At 46.2% G+C, this 24,475-nt stretch overlaps 1 protein-coding gene across 1 annotated transcript; it reads left to right on the top strand.

Annotated features, from left to right (window-relative positions):
- Positions 1-2,916: 2,916 nt before the first annotated feature.
- Positions 2,917-24,426, top strand: TMC3 (transmembrane channel like 3). The gene is made up of 23 exons (XM_068144337.1): positions 2,917-2,986; positions 4,164-4,305; positions 5,519-5,662; positions 6,838-6,913; positions 8,604-8,685; positions 9,350-9,456; positions 10,904-11,002; positions 11,091-11,233; positions 12,686-12,833; positions 13,694-13,737; positions 13,898-14,045; positions 14,733-14,842; positions 14,974-15,052; positions 15,747-15,983; positions 16,638-16,766; positions 17,410-17,477; positions 17,706-17,834; positions 18,618-18,728; positions 19,484-19,609; positions 20,952-21,030; positions 21,223-21,265; positions 21,680-21,977; positions 23,298-24,426. The coding sequence occupies exons 1-23, from the start codon at positions 2,917-2,919 to the stop codon at positions 24,124-24,126; spliced, it is 3,441 nt and encodes a 1,146-aa protein (XP_068000438.1). The 3' UTR covers positions 24,127-24,426.
- Positions 24,427-24,475: the final 49 nt, after the last annotated feature.

The raw sequence follows: 24,475 nt of genomic DNA, 5'->3' as shown, positions 1-24,475 counted from the left end.
ACCACTGACAATTAATTCACTTACAGAGGCATAAGTCTCCTTTTTCAGTGTTTCCAAATAGTTTTTTTCCACCTGTTTTATGTACTGGAGAAGTAATATTATCTGTTTACAGAGATGACTGGAGAACTTGGTCTTTTCTGAACTTCCTCAAAGTGGAATCAGCAGAGCTGTCAACTTCCCAAGCAGGGAGGCTTTGAAAAGGTTGCAGAGTTCAGCTGCAGTTCTGAAAAGATGGGTAAGGCTCCAACTGAAACTCCCCAGGGACGCACAAGCATGGGCAATATGGCTTACTCTGCCTCATTCTGTGCTAAGCTGGGGCCAGCAACCCAGCTTTTTCCTGGGAAAGTGTTTGAAAAAGAAAAATGATCCCATGGATCAGATGTGGGGCTTCCTGTGGCACACAAAGAGCTGCCTCTGGAAGCTTTGCAGTAAAAGGTTAACATCCTGTTTTACATTCACTTAATGGCAATTGAAAGCAAATCTGTAACCCCTGTAGTATTAATTCAGAGTAAACCAAACCCCAGCAGGTTTCTGGATTGCATAGAGCATATTGAAATGGGCAGCTGGGTGTTCTGGCTGCTAACCTGCTTGCTGAATTGAAAAGTAAAACCAGAACCCTCTTTGTGAACAAAGTGAGCGCTTGAGTTCCTTAAAGAGGCCATTGCAGGGACCATGGGCAATGGAGGATGCCACCAACTTCAGGGATAAGCTCTTGAAGCCTACTTTCCATTTCCTTTTGAAAAGCACTCTGCATCCTTCTGTCTGACAGACCTTGAACTCAGGAGTCTTTTGCTGCTGGTTGTGCTTTTAGTGTTGGTCAGGAACTTCAGGTTCTGTATGGGATTCCAGCATTAGAGCTGTATGAATGTCAGGCTTTGATTACCCCTTTGTTTTTCAGACTTCAGGCTTTCTTCTAACAAATTTAATCAAAACCAGAAACAGTGTTCCTTGTTGACATGTCAAGATGTGCTAGCTGATTAAATCCATGTAAATCATTAATGCCAGCACTTCGATGGCTTGGGAAGTTCCATGCTGCCACCACACTGGAGGATGATGCTTTATTTCTGAAGGGCAGTCAGCTCTGGGAGCTACCAAGGATGTTAATTCTTAACCTCTCTAGTGCAGTTCCTTCAAACAAGAATTAGGGCATCTGAAAGTGCAGGGGAAAGTGGGAGGCAGGATCAGTAATATAGAAGGGAAAATAGCTGAGTCTTTTCCCCACAGTTTTTAGAGGTTGAGTTTATGCTCTCTGAGGCATTTCAGGATTTGCTAGGTCAAAACCTGCTGTCTGTGTGTAAGGGAATTTTCCTTCGTGAGATGTCTGTCAGCAAGATGAGTTTAACACAGCAGGCAGCTAATGGCTTGGAGTAGATTCATCTAGGAGGCACTTACTGATGTGAGCTAAGGCAGCAGAACCTGGCCCCGAGATGCAAAGGAATAATCACAAGCAAGGCAATCTATTTGGACTGATGTCTTGTTGCTTTTAAGTTATAAAATGGGAAGCATATCTTGCAGCAGGTCAAAAAACGTGGGTGTGTTTGCAGCACACTCTAAGCATCAAAGCCTTAATGGGCATTGCTGGCAATCAGAACAGTTCCTCTGTTTGCTTTTGCAGCTGGAAATCAGTGATAAGCCTTTTGGTGGAGACGTTTCTGTGCTGATACCCCTTCCTTCTGGCTGCTTGCTTTCACTTGATGAATAGTCTGACACACAGGGAGGAGAGCAAGGTTATTCTCCTGCCCTGTGATCTAGCAGCCAAACAGGAAAGCCTGTCTAAGGCTGGTGGATATAAGTACAGCACAGAGAGTTCCCTGTGTCAAAGCTCTAACAGCCTCTGTTGCGCAGACTACACTGTGAAAAATCACAATGTGCAGCACAGAAAAAGTGAAATGGTTCTGGTCCGTCCTTCTGGGGAAGCTGGAAACTGGAGCCCAGACCCTTTAGTCTCTGTTGTGGCTAAAGGAAGGGTGTGCAAGAGATGCTCAAAGTGGAGGTGGGACTAAGAAGCCCAGTTCATGTTAAAACTCCTGCAGCAAGCAGCCTGGCTAGGTGATGTTTGCACCAGGGGTTTGTACTGGGTTTAACAGTCAAGCACGTGTGACAGAAGGGGAAGTGGCGGCGCAGAATGCAACTGCCTGATGTTATTGAACTCTGAATAGGGGCATTGGGGGCACTTCTTTTCTACTCTGGCTCTCTCCTGTCTTGTGCTAATGAAAACTCAGATTTCTAGGGAAGCTTCAAACCAGACACATCTGGGGCTCTGGGCTTTACTATCGGCTACATTTTGGAAGTAGGAAGCTGTCTTTATCTGGTCCTTCCTTGTCATCTAAAAAGTGTGGAGTGAATTACACCAGATGGACTATAAATACTAAGGCTGGTAACTACTTAGCCCTTTTGCTAGCTAAATTAGTATAATGGCCAGAACTGTGATCAAGGAAAAGTAAAATGTCTCAGCAAGTGGCAATATTTCAGGGAAAAGCAGCCTGTGCTGTTCTCTACAGGAAATTCAGCAGGGTGAACTTCATGTTCTTTCTTGTGAGAGGCTGTAAAGGAAAGTTAACTACAACAGACCATTGATTTATGTAAATGAAACCCTTGCTGCATTGTGTACAGAGCTATTAAGGAGAGAAAAGACCAAGTTAGGAACAAGTGAGAACTCTCTGCAAACTCTTCTTTTATTCCCATGTTCTGAGCATCAAATTATGGCAGATCTACTCATATCAAGATTTCTTGATCTGTTTTGCTCTGTTTAATAATGTGACCCAGAACATCTGCAACTTCTGTGATGGAGAAAGGCTCTGGAAATCCACCTGACCATGGGTCAAGCTCTTCAGCTGGCCCAGTCCCTAAATACGTAGAGCAGCCTGTTCTGTCCTGACAACTCAACACCACTACTGCAGAGATGCCAAGAGAGAGATGGGCTTGGAGCTGACTATTGGAACTGTCTGGGGCCTCCCCACCATGGAAATGACTTCTGGCAAGTGCAGTGAGTCAGCTGCCTAGACTGGATGGGTTACTCTTTGAGTAGACTTTCACCAAAGCAAAGCTAATGCTCTTGGGTTGAGCCATTCAAAACTGAAACCTGCTGTTTGCCATCAGCTTTATCATCCACATGGATACTCTGAGTGAATTAGGAAGTTCATGCTCACATGGTGACAGTTAAAGGTGGAATTATCTGTTAGCCTCATCGCAACAGGCATGGTGTGCATCCTTCCCATGACATGCAGAATTGCAGCCCTTCTTCAAGGATGGGAAATGAGGCCTGGAAGTGCAAGAACTTGCTGCAGGACATACAGAAAGAGAGAGAATAATTATTGATTATTAGGTTCTCAAGCTCACAGCACCAGTCCATTGGTTTTCTTTGGAAGTGATTCTCTGTGTTAAATGCACTTTGGGTAGCTATTACATGAATTCTGTGACAAGTTCAGTTAAGTAGTGGAGCTGAAGAAATGGGAAATGAGAATCAGGTGGCAATGTTTTCTAGTGGTTCATCTCTAGGCATAGCCATTGCTGTGATCAATAATCTGGGCAATGCCTATTGTGAATATGTTAAAGATGATGCAGGAATAATTAATAGAATTGAGCATAAGGTATCACAACTGTGAAGGAAAGGTGAATTGCTTGTTAATCTGTCCTGGGCAGCAGGACCTGAAGAGCAGGTCCTTTCATACCTCCAAAAGAAAAGCTGTAAATCTGGGTGTAACAAAGGGAGATCATGCAGAGAGGTTGGGGCAGGGACCCGGCAGAGCAGCAGCTGCACCTTCTGTCAGTGCTGTCCTGCACGTTCCTGCTAGTGAATGCAAACTGTCCGGCTTTACCCGAGAGAGTCTTTCTCCCAAGCACAGCCCCCAGCAGCAGGTCCAGTGCACTCACTGCAAACAGCACCCAGACGGGCTGGTGGGGTGCAGTGGGATGGCCTCTGCTCCCCACCTGGCTTCTGGGCATCTTGTTTGCAAGTGCCCTGGCAGGGGCTGCCGTGCACTGCCGCTTTAAGGCACGCAGGCACTGCCAGCGGAGGTCCTCTCCAGGCTGAAGCACGGGGCGCCGGCAGCAGCCCTGCGCTCTGCAGGGCTCGCAGCCGCTTACTGCCCTCTGCCTAATAACATTTGGCTGCTCAGCAGACGTCTGACAGCCGAGCTGAAGGCTTCCTCCTCGTGTGGCAGAGTTTCACCTGGTGCAGGCAGCAGCTGCCCCCATGGCAGCAGCCACAGGCTCTGCTGCAGTCAAAACTGCCAAGTCCTGCAAGAAGCAGCGAGCGGCGAAGCGGCAGGCAGGCATCTACACCTACCAGGAGCCACCCCACAGGTAAGAGACCCTCGGGTCCCTCACCTGGCACAGAAATGGGATCTTGTCCTTTCATTTGAGGCAGTGTGGTAACGTGGAAAGGGGCGTGAGGAAAATCACTCTTCTCTCTTTCCTTAGACGTGTCTCAGATGCCTTTGCTGGGATTTTTTCACTTTTCATTCTGCAGCATGAACACTGCACAAACCAGCTTAGCTCCACTGGGGTCAGGGTATAGCAGGGTAAAAAATCACTCTCCACTTCTGCCATCTAATTACACGTTTCCCTTGAATGTCCCCTGTGACCAAGGGGCCAGGACCATGGACTGATGGAGCAGCATTCTGATGAGTATGTCCTTACACAGCGTGGTTTAGGTCCTGATTTATGTCTAAGTGATTCAGAGATGTTGCTCTTTCAGTAAAACTGAAGGGAGCTTTCCCAGCAAATACAGAAATAGTAAAACAATGAGGAAACCTTCCTAGCTGGTGGCTGCTAAGGTACTTCAGATCTCTTTGTTTCCTTCAAGGAGAAACAGTCACCGTGAGTTTTTAGACCCATCTGCAAGAGTGAACCTTGCTGCTGTTTCACGTACAACACCCTGCTTCAAACAGGGCACTGCCAGAGCTGAAGCTTAGCAAACGTGGTGACAGCATCGGGGAAGGGGATTTGACAGCCACCCACAGAAATCTGCAGGAAAACTCATCAATCTTTTTACAGGGGAGAGTAACTCTTGTCCCATGCTCACATCCCCCTCAGCAGGGGAGAGGAATAAAGGGTGACCATGCTCTATGCATCTGTTTCCCCTGTTCTAGCAAGAAAGTAATTTATCATTGTTATAATCAAAATAAGAGACCAACACCACACAGTGAATAGCTGCAGGTGGAGTCTCTTGCTGGAAATGTGTAGACAGCACTTTGGGCCAGAAAAATACCCGGAGTCCTGCTGGCACAGTGTTCAAGCTGCATGGCTGCAAAGGCTCAGAGAGTAAAGACTGGGATCCGTGGTGAAGAGTGGGGATAATTTATGACTGAGCAGCAACTGGTGGGGAGGAAGAGAGGATCGTCCTGGAGATGGGGAAACCATCCAAATTATTCATCAGCTTTAAGCCTGTCTCAGGCGAGTTCCCTAGCTCCCTGCTTCTACATTGCTTTGATAGGTTGGCTCCTGTGCAAACCAGCACTTTGCTGGGGAGCTGCATGGGACTAATTGGTCTTGTTTTAACTTTCTTGGCTGCCAGCAACTCGGATGAGGACACTGGTGAAGAAAAGGCTGAGAGCCATGACCCAGAGCAGATCTTCCAGAACATCCAGTACCAGAAGGAGGTCATGTCCAACATCCGCTGCCGGCCGTGGCCCATGAGGCAGAAGCTGAGGGCGCTCAGGTACAGGGGTTTGCATGGAGGCTTTCAGGCTCACTGACTGTGACTGCTTCCAGCCACAGGGGTTTTGCAGTGTCAGCTGGAAGGGATTATGCATGAAACGAGGAAGAGTGGCTAGGGAAGCATGCCAGGAGTGTGCCCTGACAAGGTCTGAGAGCTGGCTGAAGGCAGCAGCCTCATGGTGGAAAGCCTGCAGGCGAAGCTGTCTCCTGTGCACACCTGTAGCTCCCCTGAGACAGTCACCGTGCAGAAGAGAGCAAGAAATCACACTTTGGCTATTAACCGTCAGACCAGTGTGTCAGCTGTCCAGTGGTCTAAGGAAAGAGGGATGCTCAGGAATGAAATGTAAAGCTCAATGGTTTCATTCTGTCTCAAAGATCAAAGCCAGCCTGTCATTTTCAGGGTAACTGCCTGTAACAGTGGCACAGTGTGAGGACAGAAGCTGGTGGCAGAGTGGGTGCCTAACTCTTCTAGTGCCTAACTCTTTGGGCCTCCTGTTTAAATGATGTCAGGTATTTCACATTGTGATCTGTTTGGAGATTGCTTTATTTGTCCTCTTTGCCTGGCATCTTTCTCTTAAAACTCTGTATGATGCCAGGATGGCATCTCAGACACAGGGAATCCCTGGCAGCAGTAGAGCTCTTGTGTAACCCTGAGAGCAAAGAGATTTTTCTCTCTTAGAGTCCGTGACTTGCTGCCTTCCCGCTCCTCTTGATGAGATTTTGGTGATCCCCATCCACATTCTGCTGAGGTCAAAGACTGCAGGTGACCACGTGAATATGCACCTCTGCATCTTGCCAGAGCACTACACCCTATGTGCTGAAGAGGTACTAGTAGCCACATGAGATCAGCAAGACTGTAACAGGGACCTTTTCAGGTTTTATTCATTTGGGTAGCACCCAAAGACTTTGAATCAAAAGGACAGAGAGAAAAAACAAAAACACAAAGGGATAGGAAAGTTTTGAATGTTGAGTTTCCTCAGACAAAATTCTCAGTGGTTTTAAAGCATCAGCAAAAACAGAGAAGAGAAAAGCTTTGCCTGGGTAAGGATTCCATGGTGAGATGGCCCACAGCTGGATTTCAGAGTACTGGGGACCTTTGCTGGTTTCTGCTTGTGCAGAAGAAGGGGCTCTGAGTAAGGAGATGGATGCAGAGTGACCTTGCACCTTCTCATGCAGACAAGCAAAGGAGATTGTGCTGAAGTACGAAGGGAGGCTCACCAGAACCAGGGGTTACCAAGCTGCTGGTGCAGAGGTATGGCTGCTTTTTGTCTTAATGACAGCTCTTTTCTATACCAAGTCATCTACAGTTTTCATCCACAGAGGCTGATGGTTGTCCTGCAGTCCTGATCTCCACCTCAGGATCGTTGCAGAGAGAGGAAGATGCTATTAAAATCTCCCCTTGCCCCGCTCCCCTTGCCCCGCTCCCCTTGCCTCTCTTTCTTTTCCTATTGTGAAGTTAGTGATGACATTTTTGCAGACTAATTTGGTGTGGTGAGGGATGGATGTCCTTCTATTAATGCACTAGGAGCTTTCTTCTCAAATAATCTACAAATAGTGCTGCCTGCTAGAAGGGGAGGAGGGAATGGGATAGCATCAACATGATGCCAGTATCCTCTGCAGAGCAATTTCCCCAGGCTCTGGGGCCACAGCTCAATACTTTAGTGCTGAAAAATGTGTCTAGCTTGTGGTTTGGCAGACAGACCTGCAATGGGTTACAGCAAAGATGTTGTTAAAGAAGGTTTTTGCTTGCATAATACCCAAAGAATTTGAATCTAATTTATCAAATCTACTTAGGCCACTGCAAATAGTCCCTGGCTCTAATTTCTGGAAATCAGTAACATGTAGGAAATTGTCCCTAATATGTGGCCAACCCTTATTTTTCCTCTAACAACATTTCCTGGAAGGCATCATGCTTCTCTTAACTTTGAAGTTAGTTGTTCTTTTGTTTGTTCTAGAAATCACCTTAATTAAGTGCCATGCAGTGGGGTTCCCTCACCAGTGACACAGAGGCTTGGTGTCTCTGCGACACCCAGCTGGGCTGGCTTCTGCTGCCTGGCCCTTCTCTGCAGTTTCTCCTCTCTGCCACTGCCCATCCATGGAGAAGAGGATAGGGAATGGCACCAAATGGCTTCTTTTGGTTCCTCGTGGTCCTTATGTGTAAAATCATAGAATTGTTAGGGTTGGGAGGGACCTCAAGGATCATCTAATTCCAAACCCCCTGCCATGGGCAGGGACACCTCACACTGCATCAGGCTGCTCAAAGCCACATCCAGCCTGGCCTTAAAAACCTACAGGGATGGTGAAGAATTTCTCCCTAACATCCAATCTGAATCTATCCATTTCTACTTTTTTCCATTCCCCCTAGTCCTATCATTACCTGACACCTTAAAAAGCCCCTGCCCATCTTTCTTGTAGCCCCCTTAAGATACTGGAAGTCCACAATTAGGTCTCCATGGAGCCTTCTCTTCTGCAGACTGAACAGCCCCAACTCCCTCAGTCTGTCCTCATAGGAGAGATGCTCCAGCCCTCTGATCATCCTCTTGGCCCTTCTCTGGACACGTTCCAGCACTTCCAGATCCTTCCTGTAATAGGGGCTCCAGAACTGGATGCAGTACTCCAGGTGGGGTCTCACCAAAGAGGCAGAATGATGGCTGCTGCCTGTACCTTTAGGGGTGTATAAAACGCCTTGTCTTGCTTGGCATTTGGCTGAGTCAAGGCCTCCTATAGCCCCACGTTTTCTGTGCTTCTAAACTCCACCATGGTTTGCTTCACCCACCTCACCCACAGACGTGCTCTAAGGTCTCTGTAATTACTGTTGGTAATATTTCTTGTGATACAGGAGAAGAGAGACATGAGCAAAACACTCTGCATTTCAAATGTCTTCACATGCACAAACATCAGATTTCTCTTTTTTTTTTTCTACTCTTTTTTTCCCCCCTCAGCTTTGGAGGAAGTTTATTCGACTCGCATATAACTTTGTGGTCATCTTTATTCCCTGGGAAATGAGGATAAAGAAAATTGAGAGTAAGTATAAAGATTTAATGGCATTGCCCAATAAAGCCCTTGCTAAAAGGCTGAGGTTTAAGTTTGGGGGTTTCTGTTTATTTTGTTTCAAATTTAATGGATTAAATAATATTTGGGAGTTAAGTGTAAACTTCAGCAGTGGCTTTTTCATTTGAAGCTTCTAATTTTCTTCTTTTCATGGTGCCTTAAGCACCAGATAGCTCTCACTTATTGTCTTAGTGAGGGGTCAAGTTTGTCTGGTTGTGGTTCTGAAGATGCAGCAAGATTTGGTTGCAGGTTCTCCCGTTTCATGGTGCAGCATCCTTCAGCCCAGGGTGACTGTGACCTGAGTATCCAGTCCTTGAGTCCTTCAATTGGAGCAGCCCTTAACATGACATCAGCAGTCAGCTCACACTTCTGTGCTTAAGCACCAAAACAGAATGTGTGCAAATGTCCCCCAGCTGAGCAGCCTCTGGCACAAATGCCACTGTTGACCACAAGACGTTCCCAGGTGTAGGAATTAGATTTCCCTTAGTACCCTGTTAAGAGTTTCTCTGCTTTGCTCCTTGCCCCACGTGAACAAGAAAGGGTTTCCTTTGGTTTTGTTACTCAAATAATGCTTCGGGAATTGCTGGTCTGAGCTTCTATAGACTGCTGCTCAGAGAACTGTTTGCTGTGATTTAAGGTCATTTTGGGTCTGGAGTTGCCTCCTACTTCATCTTCTTGAGATGGCTGTTTGGAATCAACATTGTGCTCACCATAATGACAGGAGCGTTCGTAGTCTTACCCGAGGTAAGCAGCTGGCGTTGGCAGCCACAGGAAAATGCTCATTCCTGCACCTTCTGGATGAATTTAAGAAGGACATTGAGACTCTTGAACATGTCCAGAGAAGGGCAACGAGGCTGGGGAGAGGCCTCAAGCAGAAGCCCTATGAGGAGAAGCTGAGGGAGCTGGGATTGTTTAGCCTGGAGAAGAGGAGGCTCAGGGGAGACCTTATTGCTGGCTATAGCTACCTGAAGGGAGGCTGTAGCCAGGTGGGGGTTGGTCTCTTCTCCCAGGCAACCAGCAGCAGAACAAGAGGACACAGTCTCAAGCAGCAGCAGGGGATTGATAGGCTTGAGGGAAGGAGAAAGTTCTTCACAGAGAGAGTCATTTGCCATTGGAATGTGCTTCCCAGGGAGGTGGTGAAGCCACTGTCCCTGGGGGTATTCAAGAGGGGATTGGATGTGGCACTTAGAGCCATGGTTTGGTTGTCATGAGGTCTTGGGTGACAAGTTGGACGTGATGATCTTTGAGGTCTTTTCCAACCTTATTGATTCTATGATTCTAAATGCCACACCTCAAGCTGTGCATCAATTTGAAATGCACAATTTGAGATTAAGATAACTGAAGGAGGAGTTTGTTCTGCCACAGGCTGAGGTATGTTTGCTGTTAGTGTTATTGTTTTGCAAACATTTACTAATGCTTTCACAGAACGTGTTTGTGTCTAATCACTAAAATGGAGAACCTAACCCTAAAGTTTAGCTGGTTCTGAGTACCCTCAAGTCCTGTTGGCATCATTTATGAGCCCAAAAACATCACATCTCTCTCCAGGCTCTGGATTAGTATCCACCAGAAGTAATGTCTTAGAAGTTCTGTACAGACCCCACTTTGTTCAGCTCTTGCATCTCAGTAAGGCTTCATTGTTAAATTATTCATAATTATTTTGCCTCTCCTGGCCTGATTTAATGTTATCTGGCAACATCTGATGTTTCTTCTCATTGACTCAAGTAAAACAAAAAGTAAGAGCCCCAAAACCGGGGAAGTGAAGTGTGAAATAAAAAATAGGTTCACCTGAATCTTTTATATTCTGAAGTCAGAAGGGATTTCATACTGAGATCCCATTCTGAGACCACACACTGTCAGAATCAATTTCAAAATGCTTACATTAAACCAAACATAACTCCTAAAGATGTTTGCTGATGGTTTCAGCTGATCTCTCTCTTCACTTCTCAGCCATTTGGAAGATGCCTACAGAGCACTAAACTTCCTCATAGGAAGACCACAGATGGCCAAAAGCCATCCCCCTGGTTTAGTGGCCAGTGAATGCAGGGTTCCTCCTAGTTTCTAGTTTAGGAATGACCCAATCCTTGCTACCCTGATAGTCTCATCTATGTGGGCAGCTCTTGGTGGGTTCTGCTGTGCAGCACCCGGTCAGATGGGCTTGCAGAGCTTCTGAGACCTTCTCTCTCTTTCACAGCTACTGGCGGGAGCCCCGTTTGGCAGCACCCTCAGCAAGACCATCCCCAAGGAGCACATTGCATCTGCTCAAGACCTGGACACCATCTGGTCACTAGGGGCAAGCCTAAACCCACTCTTTGTTCTTTGGCTGTCTTTGTTCTGTAGGCACAGCTGCTGCTCTCACTCACGGGCTCTGCTCTTTGCAGGGCTACCTCCAGTACTCTGTTCTGTTCTACGGCTACTACGGGCGAGACAGGAGGATTGGCAAAGCTGGATACCGGCTGCCTCTCGCTTACTTCCTTGTAGGAATGGCAGTGTTTGCTTACAGCTTCATCATCCTCTTGAAGAAGTAAGACTTGCCATTTATTGCTGCTCCTGAAGTTGTATGTCCAGGCAATGCTTCGTGCTGCATTTATCTTGCTTTCTCTCTCTTGATTCTGCACAGCTCCATTCATCTGTTCAAGCCTGCCAGCATGCAGGAGGCAGGCTGGCTTTAATTCCAGCTTGCTCTGTAGTTTGCTGTCATTTGTCTCTGCTATCTTGTCAGTTTCCCAGTCTATAAAAGGACAGCACCCACCACAGACTCTGTGCTTTGTGTAGCAGGCAGCCCAGCTCTCACAGAAGCCTTATTCTGTTTCCCTCTTTCCTGGTATAAATATTGCTGTGACAGAAACCTGTATTTTCAGTGTAGTGCTTTCAGCATTATTATTGCCATCTATTGCAATCCAAACCCAAAATTCCATCCCAGAGGGAATATCATGTGCATTATTTCAGCTGGTTTGTGGCACCCCATTCAAATGCAGGCTGCTCCGTGCTGCTGGAGGGCCAGGAGATACTGAGCAGAGAGCTGACCATAAATCAAGGAACATGCAAGTCTTAGAGATGGGCAAGGTCACTACCCTCTCCTGATTTGCTTTCCCTTCCCTTTGGACACCTATTTATCTGTTGTACTGCAGTACAGGGACACCTCCAGCACTGTGTAATCACTCCCAGCTTGGAGGTCAAACCTTCCCTTCTCTATTTTTACTCTACCTGCTGGTTTGTGTCAAGGGTCTCTGATGTCTGACCCTGATCTACACAGCTGCAGTTTCTGGGTGTGATCAGCTCTGCTGCTTCTGACTTAGCTCCCTGACTCTTTGCTCAGCTGCTTACAGTTCCCCTTTAAACACTGTCCTTTTGGATGTCCTTTCTTTCATGATCTGTTAATCTTCATTTCATTTCCTGCACTGCAATGCTCTGCTGTCTTACCCATCTGAGATGAGTTGGTGGGTTCTCTTTTCTCCCAAGGTCTGTGAAATGCCACTGGATTTGGATTTGACAAAAACATCAATTTTGAGTGTGAAAACACACAGAAAACAAGCAGATCTTGTGCATGAGCACCAGGTTTGCCAAACTAGCTTATAATTACAGTAACAGTGCTCTTAGTGAGGGACCTTCCAGCTGGATCCTGCCTGGGGATCATAAAACTGAAATGTGTTTAAAGAGCATAGCTCTAGTGAGGTGTGACTGCTTTGCTTGTCAGTACCAAAGTGCCTTTCCACACTGAGTCACCTCTGCACGAGAACAGAGTGAAGCTCTGAGCTTCACTTGGGTTATTTTCTTCAGGAAGCTGCCCACAGTGACACCAACTACTGCAAAATGTTGGTAACTCTACAGGCTTCTGACAGCTATATAGGTTGGACTCAATGATCTCAAAGGTCTGGTCTATTCTATTCTATTCTCCAGACCAGTGATGTCCTTCAAATCCATCTGCACACACTGACAACAGCTGAGTATCTGTGAGGCTTTTTGTTTTTTCCAGAATGGCAAAGAACTCGAGAATGAGCTTGGCAAGTGCCTCTGATGAGAATTACACCTTCTGCTGGAGACTCTTCTGTGCCTGGGACTATTTAATTGGAAACCCTGAGGCTGCAGAGAGCAAAGCTGCTGCCATAGTTAACAGCATTAGGGTGAGCAACTGACCTTCAGACTGCTTAGAGTTGATTTGTTATCCTGTAAGCTATAGAAGTGTTTTCTCTCATTCCCTTGCATCTCCTCTTGGTTTGGAGTGTTCATTTGCAGATCTTTCTGCCTGGTATCTCAACCCTGCGAGGTGTTGGTGTCACACCATGCCTGCTGATGCTGCCTTTCTGACCCTGCAAGGCCATTGTGGTGTTCTTGGGAAGTTTTCTTTAGTGCCACTGTATGTGTGACAAGGTAGATAACAGAAACAAACTTGCCTGTGATGCAGTTTCCCTGGTTAATAGAATCAAATCCCTGTTAACCATGTGACAACATTGATTTCACCTCTACGTAACAAAGGGTCCAGGGACAACTTATTGCCCTCTTAATCTTAGAAACTGCTTCAGGTACAGGTGGTTTTCATTTAGAACTGAAGAGCACCATGTGGTTTTCATCATAAGTAATTTATTTCCCAAATTTGGCATGTTCTCATGAAATGAAGAAGTTATTTAGCCATTGCAATGCATCAGGATAACTTTGGGCAGTTCTGTGTTGGGTTGCTGACATGGATTTGATAGGCACATCCTGCAAAGAGCTGTGGTGGGGTGAAGCTGTGGTTGTAGCTCACTGAACCTCCATGACTGCAAGCACACAAGGGTTTGATCACTGTGTTTGTTTCTCAGAAATCTCCTTCACTGTTTCAGCTCCCTTAGGCCCCCTGAGAAGCTGTGCAGGACAAAGGGATTTTATCCATTTGCAGTCCCAGGATGTGAATTTTTCCACTTTGTAACCCTTGATACTTTCTGTGAAATCTGTGCATTATCGTTGCTAAATACTATTAAGATGCTAATGCTGTGTTTCTTTCAAGGAAGCTATACTGGAAGAGCAGGAGAAGAAGAAAAGCAAAAACTTGTATGTATATCAGCCCAGAGATCCCTGCCAAAGCACTGCTTCAGTGCAGACAGCAGTGCTGACCTGCTTGTCTCCTACTTGTATAAACCATCTTAGAGAAGACCCCTGGTGCCATAAGCTAACCTACTGTACTAGCTGGGGCTTTTGTTTTTCTTTCCAGGGCAGTGACTATCAGTTTAAGAATCATTGCAAATATCCTTGTGCTCCTCTCTCTTGCTGGAAGCATTTACATCATATACTTTGTGGTGGATCGATCCCAAAGGCTGGAGCGCGCCAAGAAGGAACTGACTCTCTGGGAAAAGAATGAGGTAGGCTGTCCTGATGTGTGCACTGAGGTGTGAACTGCAGGAGATCAGCCAGAAAAAATGAGGAATGAGAGGGCAGAGTGCTGGTTACCTGGATCTGTTTTCACACACTTGCTCCCTCTGCTCTGCAGCAAGGTGTTAGCAGAGCTGAAGGAGCAGGGCGATGCTGCAGGTCCTCATTTCACAGAGATTGCAGGCCTGGCTGGCCCCTGCTTTGTGAGGGCAAAGCATAAATTCTCCTGTCGCTTAGAAATCTACTTTTGCACTCATGAGAGAGCTGAACAAACAGTGGGCCAATGGACTAGAAAGGAATAATCTTGGACAGTAGCTATTGATGTCATCTGGGTGACCGTGAATGTTTCTGTTCAGAGGAACCAGTGGATAGTGAGAGCAGGAAGGGAACAGCTATGAGAGGCTGCTCATTCATTTCACATGCTGGCCCTTATTTCCCACAGGTGAAGTTTTTATGGTAATTAATAAAGTAGCAACTCTAAAGCTACGATGTCTGGAGTACAGATTCCAGATCAGTGGTTAGCACTGTACCACTAATGTCATTAATTACCTTTTGAAGCATCTCCTCCACGAAAAGCAATCCCCAAAGCCTGTGCAGCAGCAGCATTTCAGTCAGCACTCGAGGTAGTGCAGATCTAATGAACAGCTGCAGAAAACCTGCCTGTCTCTGCTCTGCAGGTAAGCGTGGTGGTGTCCCTTATCACAATGATTGCACCCTCTGCTTTTGAGCTCGTGGCAGCTCTGGAAATGTATCACCCAAGGACCACTCTTCGCTTCCAGCTCGCCAGGTACGGGCATTACACAAGATGTGTGTGAGGAAGAGCAGAGATGTGTTGTGGCCATGTTTTAGTGCAGCCAGACAAGAAAATGTATCAGAAAATGACACCAGTAGCCTCTATCTTATTCTTGCTGCTTGCAGGGTTCTTGTTCTGTATTTGGGAAACCTCTACAGCTTAATCATCGCTCTCCTGGACAAGGTGGACAGCATGAGTGTCACTGTAAGTTTAACTTGATATTCTCTAAAGTGTAAGGGTAGTAGGCTTTGTAGACAAAATTCCATTTACTGTGATGTATGTGATGTCAGATGAAAGTCTGTCTAAAGCTGATCAAAACATGTTCCAGCAGTAGGATTGTCGAGTTGAGCTAAGTTTGTTATGGTCTTTTACAACTACCTGCAGTTTGTTAGGCTGACTGGACCAATTCCATTGCTGGTGTAACAAGAGGAAGAGATTGCCATGCTTTGTTTAACTATTAACAAACCATCACTCTAAAGCAAATATTTTAGCTACCTAAAATCAGCTTTCAGTGCAGTCCTTGCAAGTTCCATCTGACTCTGTACATGGAGAGCTGTTTAACAGAATCACAGAATTGTCAGGATTGGAAGGGACCTCAAGGATCATCTAGTTCCATCCCCCCTGCCATGGACAGGGACCCCTCTCACTAGATCTGGTTGCTCAGAGCCACATCCAGCCTGGCCTTAAGAACCTCCGGGGATGGGGTTACCATCACCTCCCTGGGCAACCTGCTCCAGTGTCTCACCACCCTTATGGTGAAGACTTTCTCCCTAACATTCCATGACCCAAGTGCTACTTGGAAGCAAACTAAGGAACCCCTCTGTGTGTGCTGCAGAGGCTGCAGGCACCTGCATGCAGGTAGAGTTAAAACACCAATTGGGCACATTTATTGTTTCAGGACTCTGATGTTAACAGCAATGCAGGCAATTCCACCCACTTCTTATCAACCAAAACTCTTTCTAAAGACAACTTTTCTACAAGTGTTCCTGATGTACAAATGAAGAGCAATAGCATTGTCACGCTGGAAGAGAGTCTCACTCAAGGCTTGACTGTCTCTGACTCGCTGCTTAACAACACGGCTTCCTTTAACTCTCAGAACCCCCAGGATCAGTGCTGGGAGACATATGTTGGTCAAGTATGTAACTGCTTTATTATGTCATCAGCTTATTCCTAATCCATCTAGACCCAAACAAAAGTGAACATCACTTTTGCTGTGCTCATCTTTAAAGCTTTTCTCTGTATAAATTCCAGACTTTATCTAAGGATTGTGTAGGAAGTGTAAATACTGTGCAGAGGGATGTGGCTATAGACACAAGCTTTGTGTTTGCTTCACCATCTACAAAGTGTTTAGTGCTGTACAAATGCTCTTTTGCCAGGCTTCAGTTCTGTTTTCTACGAATAATAAGGACATCTTACCATGAAGCACTTAGCAAGCACACATGACAACAGCCAGGATAATGACTGAGTGGGTACATAGGAAAACCAGCTCATTTCTCTTCAGCTAGGCAAATTTCCAGAACAGTCATGACAATGGAAGCTTGAAGCCTTCATGACCAGGGTTTTATTGCTGCAAGCAACAGAAGACACACAGCAAGCTTGATTATATTTGTTCTTTTTGCTAGAGCAAGGACAAGTAAAGGAAAAATCAAACAGGAAAAGCTAAAAGGGAAATAATTTATTATATTCAAATTATGTTCTGTCAGGATACTAAGCTTGAGCCAACACACAAAGTGTAAATGCAGTTGATGTGCTTCCAGAAGGACTCAGGGTGTGTGACCATTTCTTTCAGGAGATGCTAAAGCTTTCAATCATCGACATGATTTTCACAGTGGCAAGCATCCTGCTGATTGATTTCTTCCGTGGGCTCTGTGTCCGGTATTTGAGTGATTGCTGGTGCTGGGATCTAGAAAGCAAGTTTGTGAGTGCAGTCTTTATTTCACCAAACTAAGATGCTGAAGGTGGGTAGGCTCCTTCCCTGAGTACTGAAAGTCTTTTAAAGCCTTTAATTAGATAAATAATTCATTGTAGCTCACAGCTGCAAAGGCAGAGCTCATATCAAGTTTATATTGGAGGGCACAGGGTAGATGTTAACACTGGATGGTTTTCTCAAGCCTGCTCCCAAGCCCATGGTGCAAAAAACTTTGTCCTTCCCAAAATGAGACCACAGAGCAGTCCCAGAACCAAGGATGAGACAGAGGACATGGAGTTGCTCCCCACATCTCCTTTTCTGTAGCTGTAACATCTGTAATATACACAGTGGTCCATGACACAACCAAAAGCATGGAGCCCTTTAAGTATGGTGAGTGCTATTTGGTTAGCAAGAAGCTGTTGGTATGAAAAGCTGAGGACTGTTCTTTCTCCTTCACTAAAGTGAGTTAGATAGGAATTCTTTCCTGCTCCAGAGTAGGTTTTAGTGTCTTCCCAGTGCCTGCCAAAGGCTGGTGTGTGATCTGGATGTTTCAGGCTCTCTGCTGTATGCAGGCTGTTTCAGTCAGATGTTTGTAATAAATGATCTATAAAAAGATTTAAACAAGGTATTCATCCTGCACTGTTTCCTGTAGCCAGAATATGGAGAATTCAAAATTGCAGAGAACGTGTTGCATTTGGTCTACAACCAAGGGATGATCTGGTACGTGCTCCACAGTGAGTTTTACTGTCTTTTGCTGGCTGATTCATAAGGCAGGCTGATGATTTCCACTGGGCCCTGTTCAAGCAGGCTGTTGGCGATGCAGCCTGCTGCACTCGGCTGTGTGTCTGGTGACAGTGAGCTGTGGTCCATGCCCTTGTTTGCTATCTTCTCTTGCTGTTAAAACTGCTTCTGGCAACACCAAGTACTGATGTGATGTTCTTTTTGCAGGATGGGAGCTTTCTTTTCACCTTGCCTACCAGCATTTAACGTCCTCAAATTGATTGGCCTGATGTACCTGAGGAGCTGGGCTGTGTTAACCTGCAATGTGCCGCACCAGCAGGTGTTCAGAGCCTCTCGGTTAGTCAAAAGGAGGACAGAAGATAGAGAACAAATCCAGTGCAGACAGTGGGAATGTCCACTGTGCACAGGAAAAAAAATATGGCAAGGGGTTTAGCTCTGCAAGTTGCCAATCAAATTTGACAGCAACACTGACAGCAAAGGTGTCTGCAAAACCAAAGATGGTTATTGAGAAACTGGTGGGTTCATAGAGCAGGGTAGCTAAAGACAGGCAGGAACTGGAGAACATGTCAGGGGAATATTCCTAAACCAACACAGAAATGCTTCATTCCACACCCATCTGCCTGAGCACAACACCACACCTGCTAATTGCTGCAGGTCCCATTTCTGGATGTTTCTTTCTTTGAAAGCTACCAAGTGTCTGCTGCTCTCTGTTGCATTTCACAGCAGATTTCCCTATTTCCCCCCCCCCCCCCTTCAGGATGAGTATCCTGTTATTCAAAATGGAAACAATTTAGGGCATCTTTTGTTCTTAAGAATCAGTTATTTCTGCCATGTTTTGAAGATGAATCAGCTCCTGGCACTGCAGGTAGCCAGGTCAGTGTTTACAGCCAGTTCTCTGGCTGCAGCAGCAGGAGCAGCCTGGTAAGCAGTGCAAATAGGATTTTGATCACTAAGAGCCTCCTTAAACTCTCTTCAGACTTCCTAATCACAGCAGAGTGATTTTGATCTCTCAGAAAAGTACATCTTGAACTTGTTAGGTAGATACAGACTTTCACCTGTGTTGCTGCCTCTCTCTCTCTCCCATTAGCACAATCTGAAGCACGTCTTGCCTCCTTGCAGGTCCAACAACTTCTACCTGGCCATGCTGCTGTTCATGCTGTTCCTGTGCATGCTCCCAACCATCTTTGCTATTGCTCGCTACAAGCCATCTTTAAGCTGTGGTCCCTTCAGGTAGGTTCTGATGGATGGATGAAAATGGAAAACATTTGCTTCAGCCTCTCACAATAAATTAATCAGGTTCATTAATACCCAAATTATTGATTTGGGGGGGGGGGGGAACAAACAAACAAACAAAAACCCCCAACAAACCAACCAGCCAACCAAAAAACCCCAAAGCAGCAACAACAAGAAAAAAAACCAAAACAAATAGACAACCCCCCCTGAAAACCACAGACAACCCCCCCTGAAAACCAACCACCCCCCCAAAAACCCTGAAAACCAAACACACACCCCCAAAACCCACCCTGAACACACACACACACACACACACACACACACACCACCCCCCAAAAACAACCCCAAACTGAAACCCAAACACACAAACACACACCAAAAGAAAACATCCTGAATATACACACACCTGATGTAGTGTGAGATGTCCCTGCCCACGGCAGGGGGGTTGGAACTAGATGATCCTTGGGGTTCCCTTCCAACCCTAACAATTCTGTGATTCACATTCTACCACTTTCTGTTCGAGATGTGTGGAAAATTCTCCTAGGGACAGCCTAAACTTACCACACCAAGCAATCAGTGAACAAGCTGCTTTTAGTTTTCATCCTGCTTCCCTTTGGCTGTACTGCTCCTAAGCCCTCCTGGATGAACCCCTTTGTTTATTCAGGGCAACACTGCTTACCAAATTGGTGTGCCTGGGATTTCTTACTACTTAATTTGATCTTTTTTGGTTTTCCCCTCCCCCTGTCTTGTAGTGGACAAGAAAAAATCTATGATATCGTTTCTGAAACGATTCAAAATGATTTCCCCTCGTGGTTCAACACAGTGATTGCCTACATCAGCAGCCCTGTGGTTGTCCTCCCTGCACTGCTGCTTTTGTTGTAAGTACTTTGGCTCTCCCAGGCAGCATAACCTGACTTATTAATGCTGGCTTTCTCTCTGCAGAGTCCAGTGGTGCCGCTGGGGAACAGACACTGCATTACTCTAATTTTATGAAGTAGTTTTAAATTCATGAAATCATTTCCTTTTGTGATGTTTTTCAGTACCTGAAAAGTGCCCACCTCATTGAATATGGAATGTGGTCAGACAGGAATGAGAGTTTGTTCAACAGGCTGTCACCACAGCTGGGAAAGGCATTTCTTGCTCTGGGATACTGTGTGACAGCAAGGTCACTATCTTGTGTCAGGGTTTGCAGTGCTGCTGGCTCCAGGAAGTTTTAAGAGCCTTCTTCCCTCTCAAGGGCTTCTCAGAAATTAATTTTCCATTTCCTCATGGTCATTAGATCAGTTTATGATGGGGAATGGGGCTCTATCAGTTAAAGAAGCCATTCAGCCACCCTGATCTCAGACAGGATAAATCAATTAGGAAGGTCTGCTCCAGAGTGTTAATGCAATAGAACTTGCTCCAGACTTTCCAGTGCAAGTCCTTTCTTGTTCTAGTATCTAAATAATTGTTCACAGCTGGGAATTAATATTTGCTCTGAGCTGTTTGAAATTCACTTGCTCTGTGAAGTGTCATTGCTTGTTTGTGTACCTTTCTATCATCTTTTCCCTGTAAGCTACAGGAAATGCAGAGTTTGTGCTACCAGGGGACTTTCAGACAAATCCCAAAGACCAAGGCAGCACTTCCTGCTTGGTCCCAGCCATGTAAATATGAAGATCTTTATAAATTTAAGTAGCTCTGTTGACTGATGGACACTGCTGGCTTAACCACATAGGTAAAAGTTTGTGGTATGAAGCCTAGCTCTAGGACTTCATCTGAGAGCCAGCATAATAGATTGTGTCAGGCCAGATCTGACCTTGGCCGTGCCAGTGTAAACAAACTGCTATTCCAGTTAGTCCACAACAGTACACTGGTACCAACCTGCAACCTCAGCTGTGCTTCCCTGAATGTCTCTGTTCTGTAACCTTGGACTGGGAGAACAAGGTGAAGTGTTTACCAACATTTTTATGTGAGCATGTCCAGGATTTAAACAAAAGCAGGCTGGAAGTGCACCCAGGGTTAGGTGCACATTGAACAGAGCTGCAAAAACACAGGCACAGTCAGAGCTGCTGGTAAATCTTTTTCCAGTAGCATTGCTTTCTTTCCTGCATGTTTGCTTGGAAGAAGGCTGTGATCCACAGCATGAAGAGAATGCAGCAACTGAACCTGTGCATTACTTTGACCTGCAAACCCCCAAGGAGAAAACTGCCAGTGACTCACCATCACCTCTCTCACTTCTAGCATGCTAATCTATTATCTACAAAGTATTGCAAGATCACTGAAATTCACCAACAATCAACTGAGGATGAAGATCCAAGCAGTAAGTACAGCACAGAGCACTGCTACATACAATTTGGTGGGCCTTCAGTGAAGCACTAATTAAAGCTCTAAAGTAACTTGTAGTGTTCCACAATGTAAAACCAGTCCTGTATTTCTCATCCTCACACAGCAGGGGCTTTACTCTCTAACCCATAAAAATTTACTGCTCCCCATTCTTTTGAATGCATTTTAGGAACGAACTGAAGATAAGAAAAAGGTGGTGCAGATGGCAGTAGGTAAGATGGTGAACTCTAGAAATGTCACTATTAATAAAGCATTTGGATGCAAAACCACTTTAATTTCTCAGCACAGCTGCTGGTGCCAGCTTGCTGAACTGAGCCACCTCAGTGGAAGTGGTGTGCATTGTGAACTAAAATGGGGCACTTGAAGAGAGTCCCTGGCTTGTTGCCCACTTTGGAACCCTACATGCAACACCCAGAACTCTGTATGCTGTATCTGCCCTGTAGCACAGGGTGCTGATCCACCCCTTCAGCACCATGTCGCCCAGAGTGACACCAGTTTGTCTTTCCTGAACGCCATGGGGGTTTGTTAGCACTGGATTCCCTGTCCAAAGTGTGGCTGAGCCACTGCATTTATACAGCAGCTCTTACTCAGAGATCTGCATGGTTGTAATAATTCCTGTTTTCTAGCCAGAATCCAAAATCTGGATGGGAATGACAAGAGACCAGAGCAAGAAAATGATCTCATCAGCCAGGAGTCCTCTGCTTGGTCCTCAACACCCCGAACGAATGGCAGCGTCTTGAACTTTGAATCTCCCGCAAGCAAAGGCATCAGAATCCATACCATTTCGCAGTCTGTGCCACAGGCTGTGCCTTCAGCTGACACTGCAAGACCTGCTACTGCAGCTCCCACAGCTCCAGCCTCTGGGACACCATCTGCCTCGGTAGCCAGTGTGCAGAAAGCAAGGAATGATCAGGTCACTAACAGGCAAGTGTGGGGTCTGAGGTGGCTTCTCTGCAGCACAGCCATGGCACATCTGGGGCTGCTCACAAACCAGCTGTGCATGCAGACTGTCTGGGACACTGAAACAGCTGAGGAGTTTTTTGAAAGGTAGATCCATTTGTGGGTACTACTCAGATTGCTGGTGACACCAGTTCCTTAGCTTTCCCTTAACTGAGCTGGGATTATAGAACCCTGAATATGGAGGATACAGTTTAGCTCTTCATATGTGAACAGCCCTAATAGCCTGCAGAGGTCCGACTCTGGCCCATTGATGTATTATTACACAAGCAACCTCTGAGGCTGAAATTCTGTCCTTTCACATGTGCATTTAACCCATGATTTTGATCTTATCTTTTCCCTTTATACACTGTTTGACAGAGTCCAGCACAAAGCCACAAAAATTAAGGGATTGGAATGTCTTCCTTATGAGGAGAGACTGAGGGTGCTGGGTCCCTTTAGCTTGGAGGAGACTAAGGGGTGACCTCAGTCGTGTTTATAAATACATGAAGGGTGAGTGCCAAGAGGTTGGAGCCAGGCTCTGCTGGGTGATGCCCAATGACAGGACAAGGGACCATAGGTGGAATCTGAGGCACAGGAAGTTCCATGTAAACATGAGGAAATTTTTTTCATTGTGAGGGTGACAGAACACTGGAACAGGCTGCCCAGGGGGGTTGTGGAGTCTCTTTCTCTGGACGTATTCAAGACCTGCCTGGATGCGTTCCTGTGTGATCTGCTCCAGGTGATCCTGCTCTGGCAGGGGGGTTGGACTAGATGATCTTTCAAGGTCCCTTCCAATCCCTAACATTCTGTGATTCTGTGAAATGGTGCAGCTGATGGAGTCTGCACACACCTTAGAGAAAGGTGAATACTGAGCTTCCCCTCAGGGACAGAATTAGTTTGTGCAAAGTACCCTTTCCATGACCAAAACAAATACAGCTAAGAGTGAAGGAACTCTGTGCAGAATGCCTGTGCCTTTCTAGTTGTAGGATAACCAGTTTTGGGCACCATCAGACTGAAGTTACCTGTTGGGTTTTTTCTAAGTGATCAGATAAAAGAACAGTTGCCAGAATAGGAACAAAATTTGAGAGGTCAGCTGTCTCCTGCCTTTTCCCAGGGAAGGACAAATACATGTCCTAATCTCTAGGGTTAGTTTCTCAAACTGATCCTAAAAAGTTTGTAACAATGTCAATTTTGTAATCTCAACATTGCAGGCCAGTGCTTGACCTCCAGAGCAGTGCATTTTAATCACCACCACAGATAGGTGTCTGTCTCGAGATTTCCTTCTGTTGTTTTTGCCTCCTGAAGGTACTCAAGCGCTGTGCATGGCAGTGCCAGCGAGCTCTGCAAAGCAAAGCCCTACACAGCAGTGCCTTCCAAGAAGCAGATTGAGGATGTTCACTCTGAGCCTCTCTTCAGGAGAGGCCTTCGGCAGGTAAGCGCAGAGGCCTTTGAGGCAGGGGCTCCTGTCGTGGTGGGACGTAGCCCCTGTGCTGCCAGGTATTTCCTGGTGAACGAAAAGGAGCCCCGCAGAAAGCCACTGCGCACTGCCTCGCGGCTCCAGAGGCACCTGAGGAAGGACGACTCCGGAGACATCATTGAGCTGTACCCACGCAGTGTCAGGAGGTACGTGGTTCGAACACCATGCCAGGTGTATTCCCCTCACCCCAGTGAGGATGAGGAGGATGAAGAGGAACTCAGGAGAGAATTCATGAGCAGATCTCACCGCCCTCGCTCGCTGTCTGACCTTCACCCAGCACCACGATTTTACATTGGGGAACATGGTGATGGCCACATTCTTATGAGCAAGGACCTAGCCCGAGTGCATTACAAGTCCTGGAATGATGGCTTTGAGCTAGATCTGGACAGGCCTCCATATGTCTACAGGAAAGTGCACCTGAACTACCCTGAGCCACGTGTGAAACCAAAATCAAAGCAGAAGCTGGAGCAGTCACTAACAGAATCTGATTCCATTTCCATCGAATCCAGCAGTGATCCCCAGAACAGCAGCAATGATCAGTACATCCAAGTCATTCACAGCAAAGAGAAGTATCCCAAATTCACCAAAAAGAAACCAAAAACCAGTGTCAATCTCGGCATGTCTGAGCCTAACGAGCTGGTGTGCTCAAATGTCTGAAAGTGCCCTGACCTTGCTGTGCTGTCAGCTGGCTTAGATGCTGTAGCTGTTCTGCTGCCTGGAGCCTGTCAAGAGTACCTACAGTGCACAGCCTGCAGCAGCAATGCCTGCAGCCACTCCAGGTGGGAAAAGCACAGCCTGTGTGTATCTGTTAACCCTGCTTTGCTTTACTGTCACAACTGCTATGTTGCACAAGTTGGAAATTATTTCCATGTATTCCTTGCTATAATGCTATTGGAAACCAACCCCCCCACACACACCTACTGGAAAATCAGAAGCTATGTACGTGAGGAACTTTAATTAAAGCACTGTAAAACTGCTGGAGGAGGCTCTCTTTGTCTCTTTGACA

This window comes from Melanerpes formicivorus, unplaced genomic scaffold, assembly GCF_026170545.1.
Source record: "Melanerpes formicivorus ecotype bairdi unplaced genomic scaffold, bMelFor1.0.p_v2 SCAF_10, whole genome shotgun sequence".
Lineage (NCBI taxonomy): Eukaryota > Metazoa > Chordata > Aves > Piciformes > Picidae > Melanerpes > Melanerpes formicivorus.
This window is presented reverse-complemented; position numbering and strand designations above follow the sequence as displayed.

Coding starts and splice junctions, on each gene's coding strand:
- TMC3 (XM_068144337.1), top strand. CDS start 2,917: ATGGGCTTGGAGCTGACTATTGGAACTGTCTGGGGCCTCCCCACCATG. Junction 9,457..10,903: donor CGTTCGTAGTCTTACCCGAG/GTAAGCAGCTGG, acceptor TCTCTTTCACAG/CTACTGGCGGGAGCCCCGTT. Junction 17,478..17,705: donor TACAACCAAGGGATGATCTG/GTACGTGCTCCA, acceptor TTCTTTTTGCAG/GATGGGAGCTTTCTTTTCAC.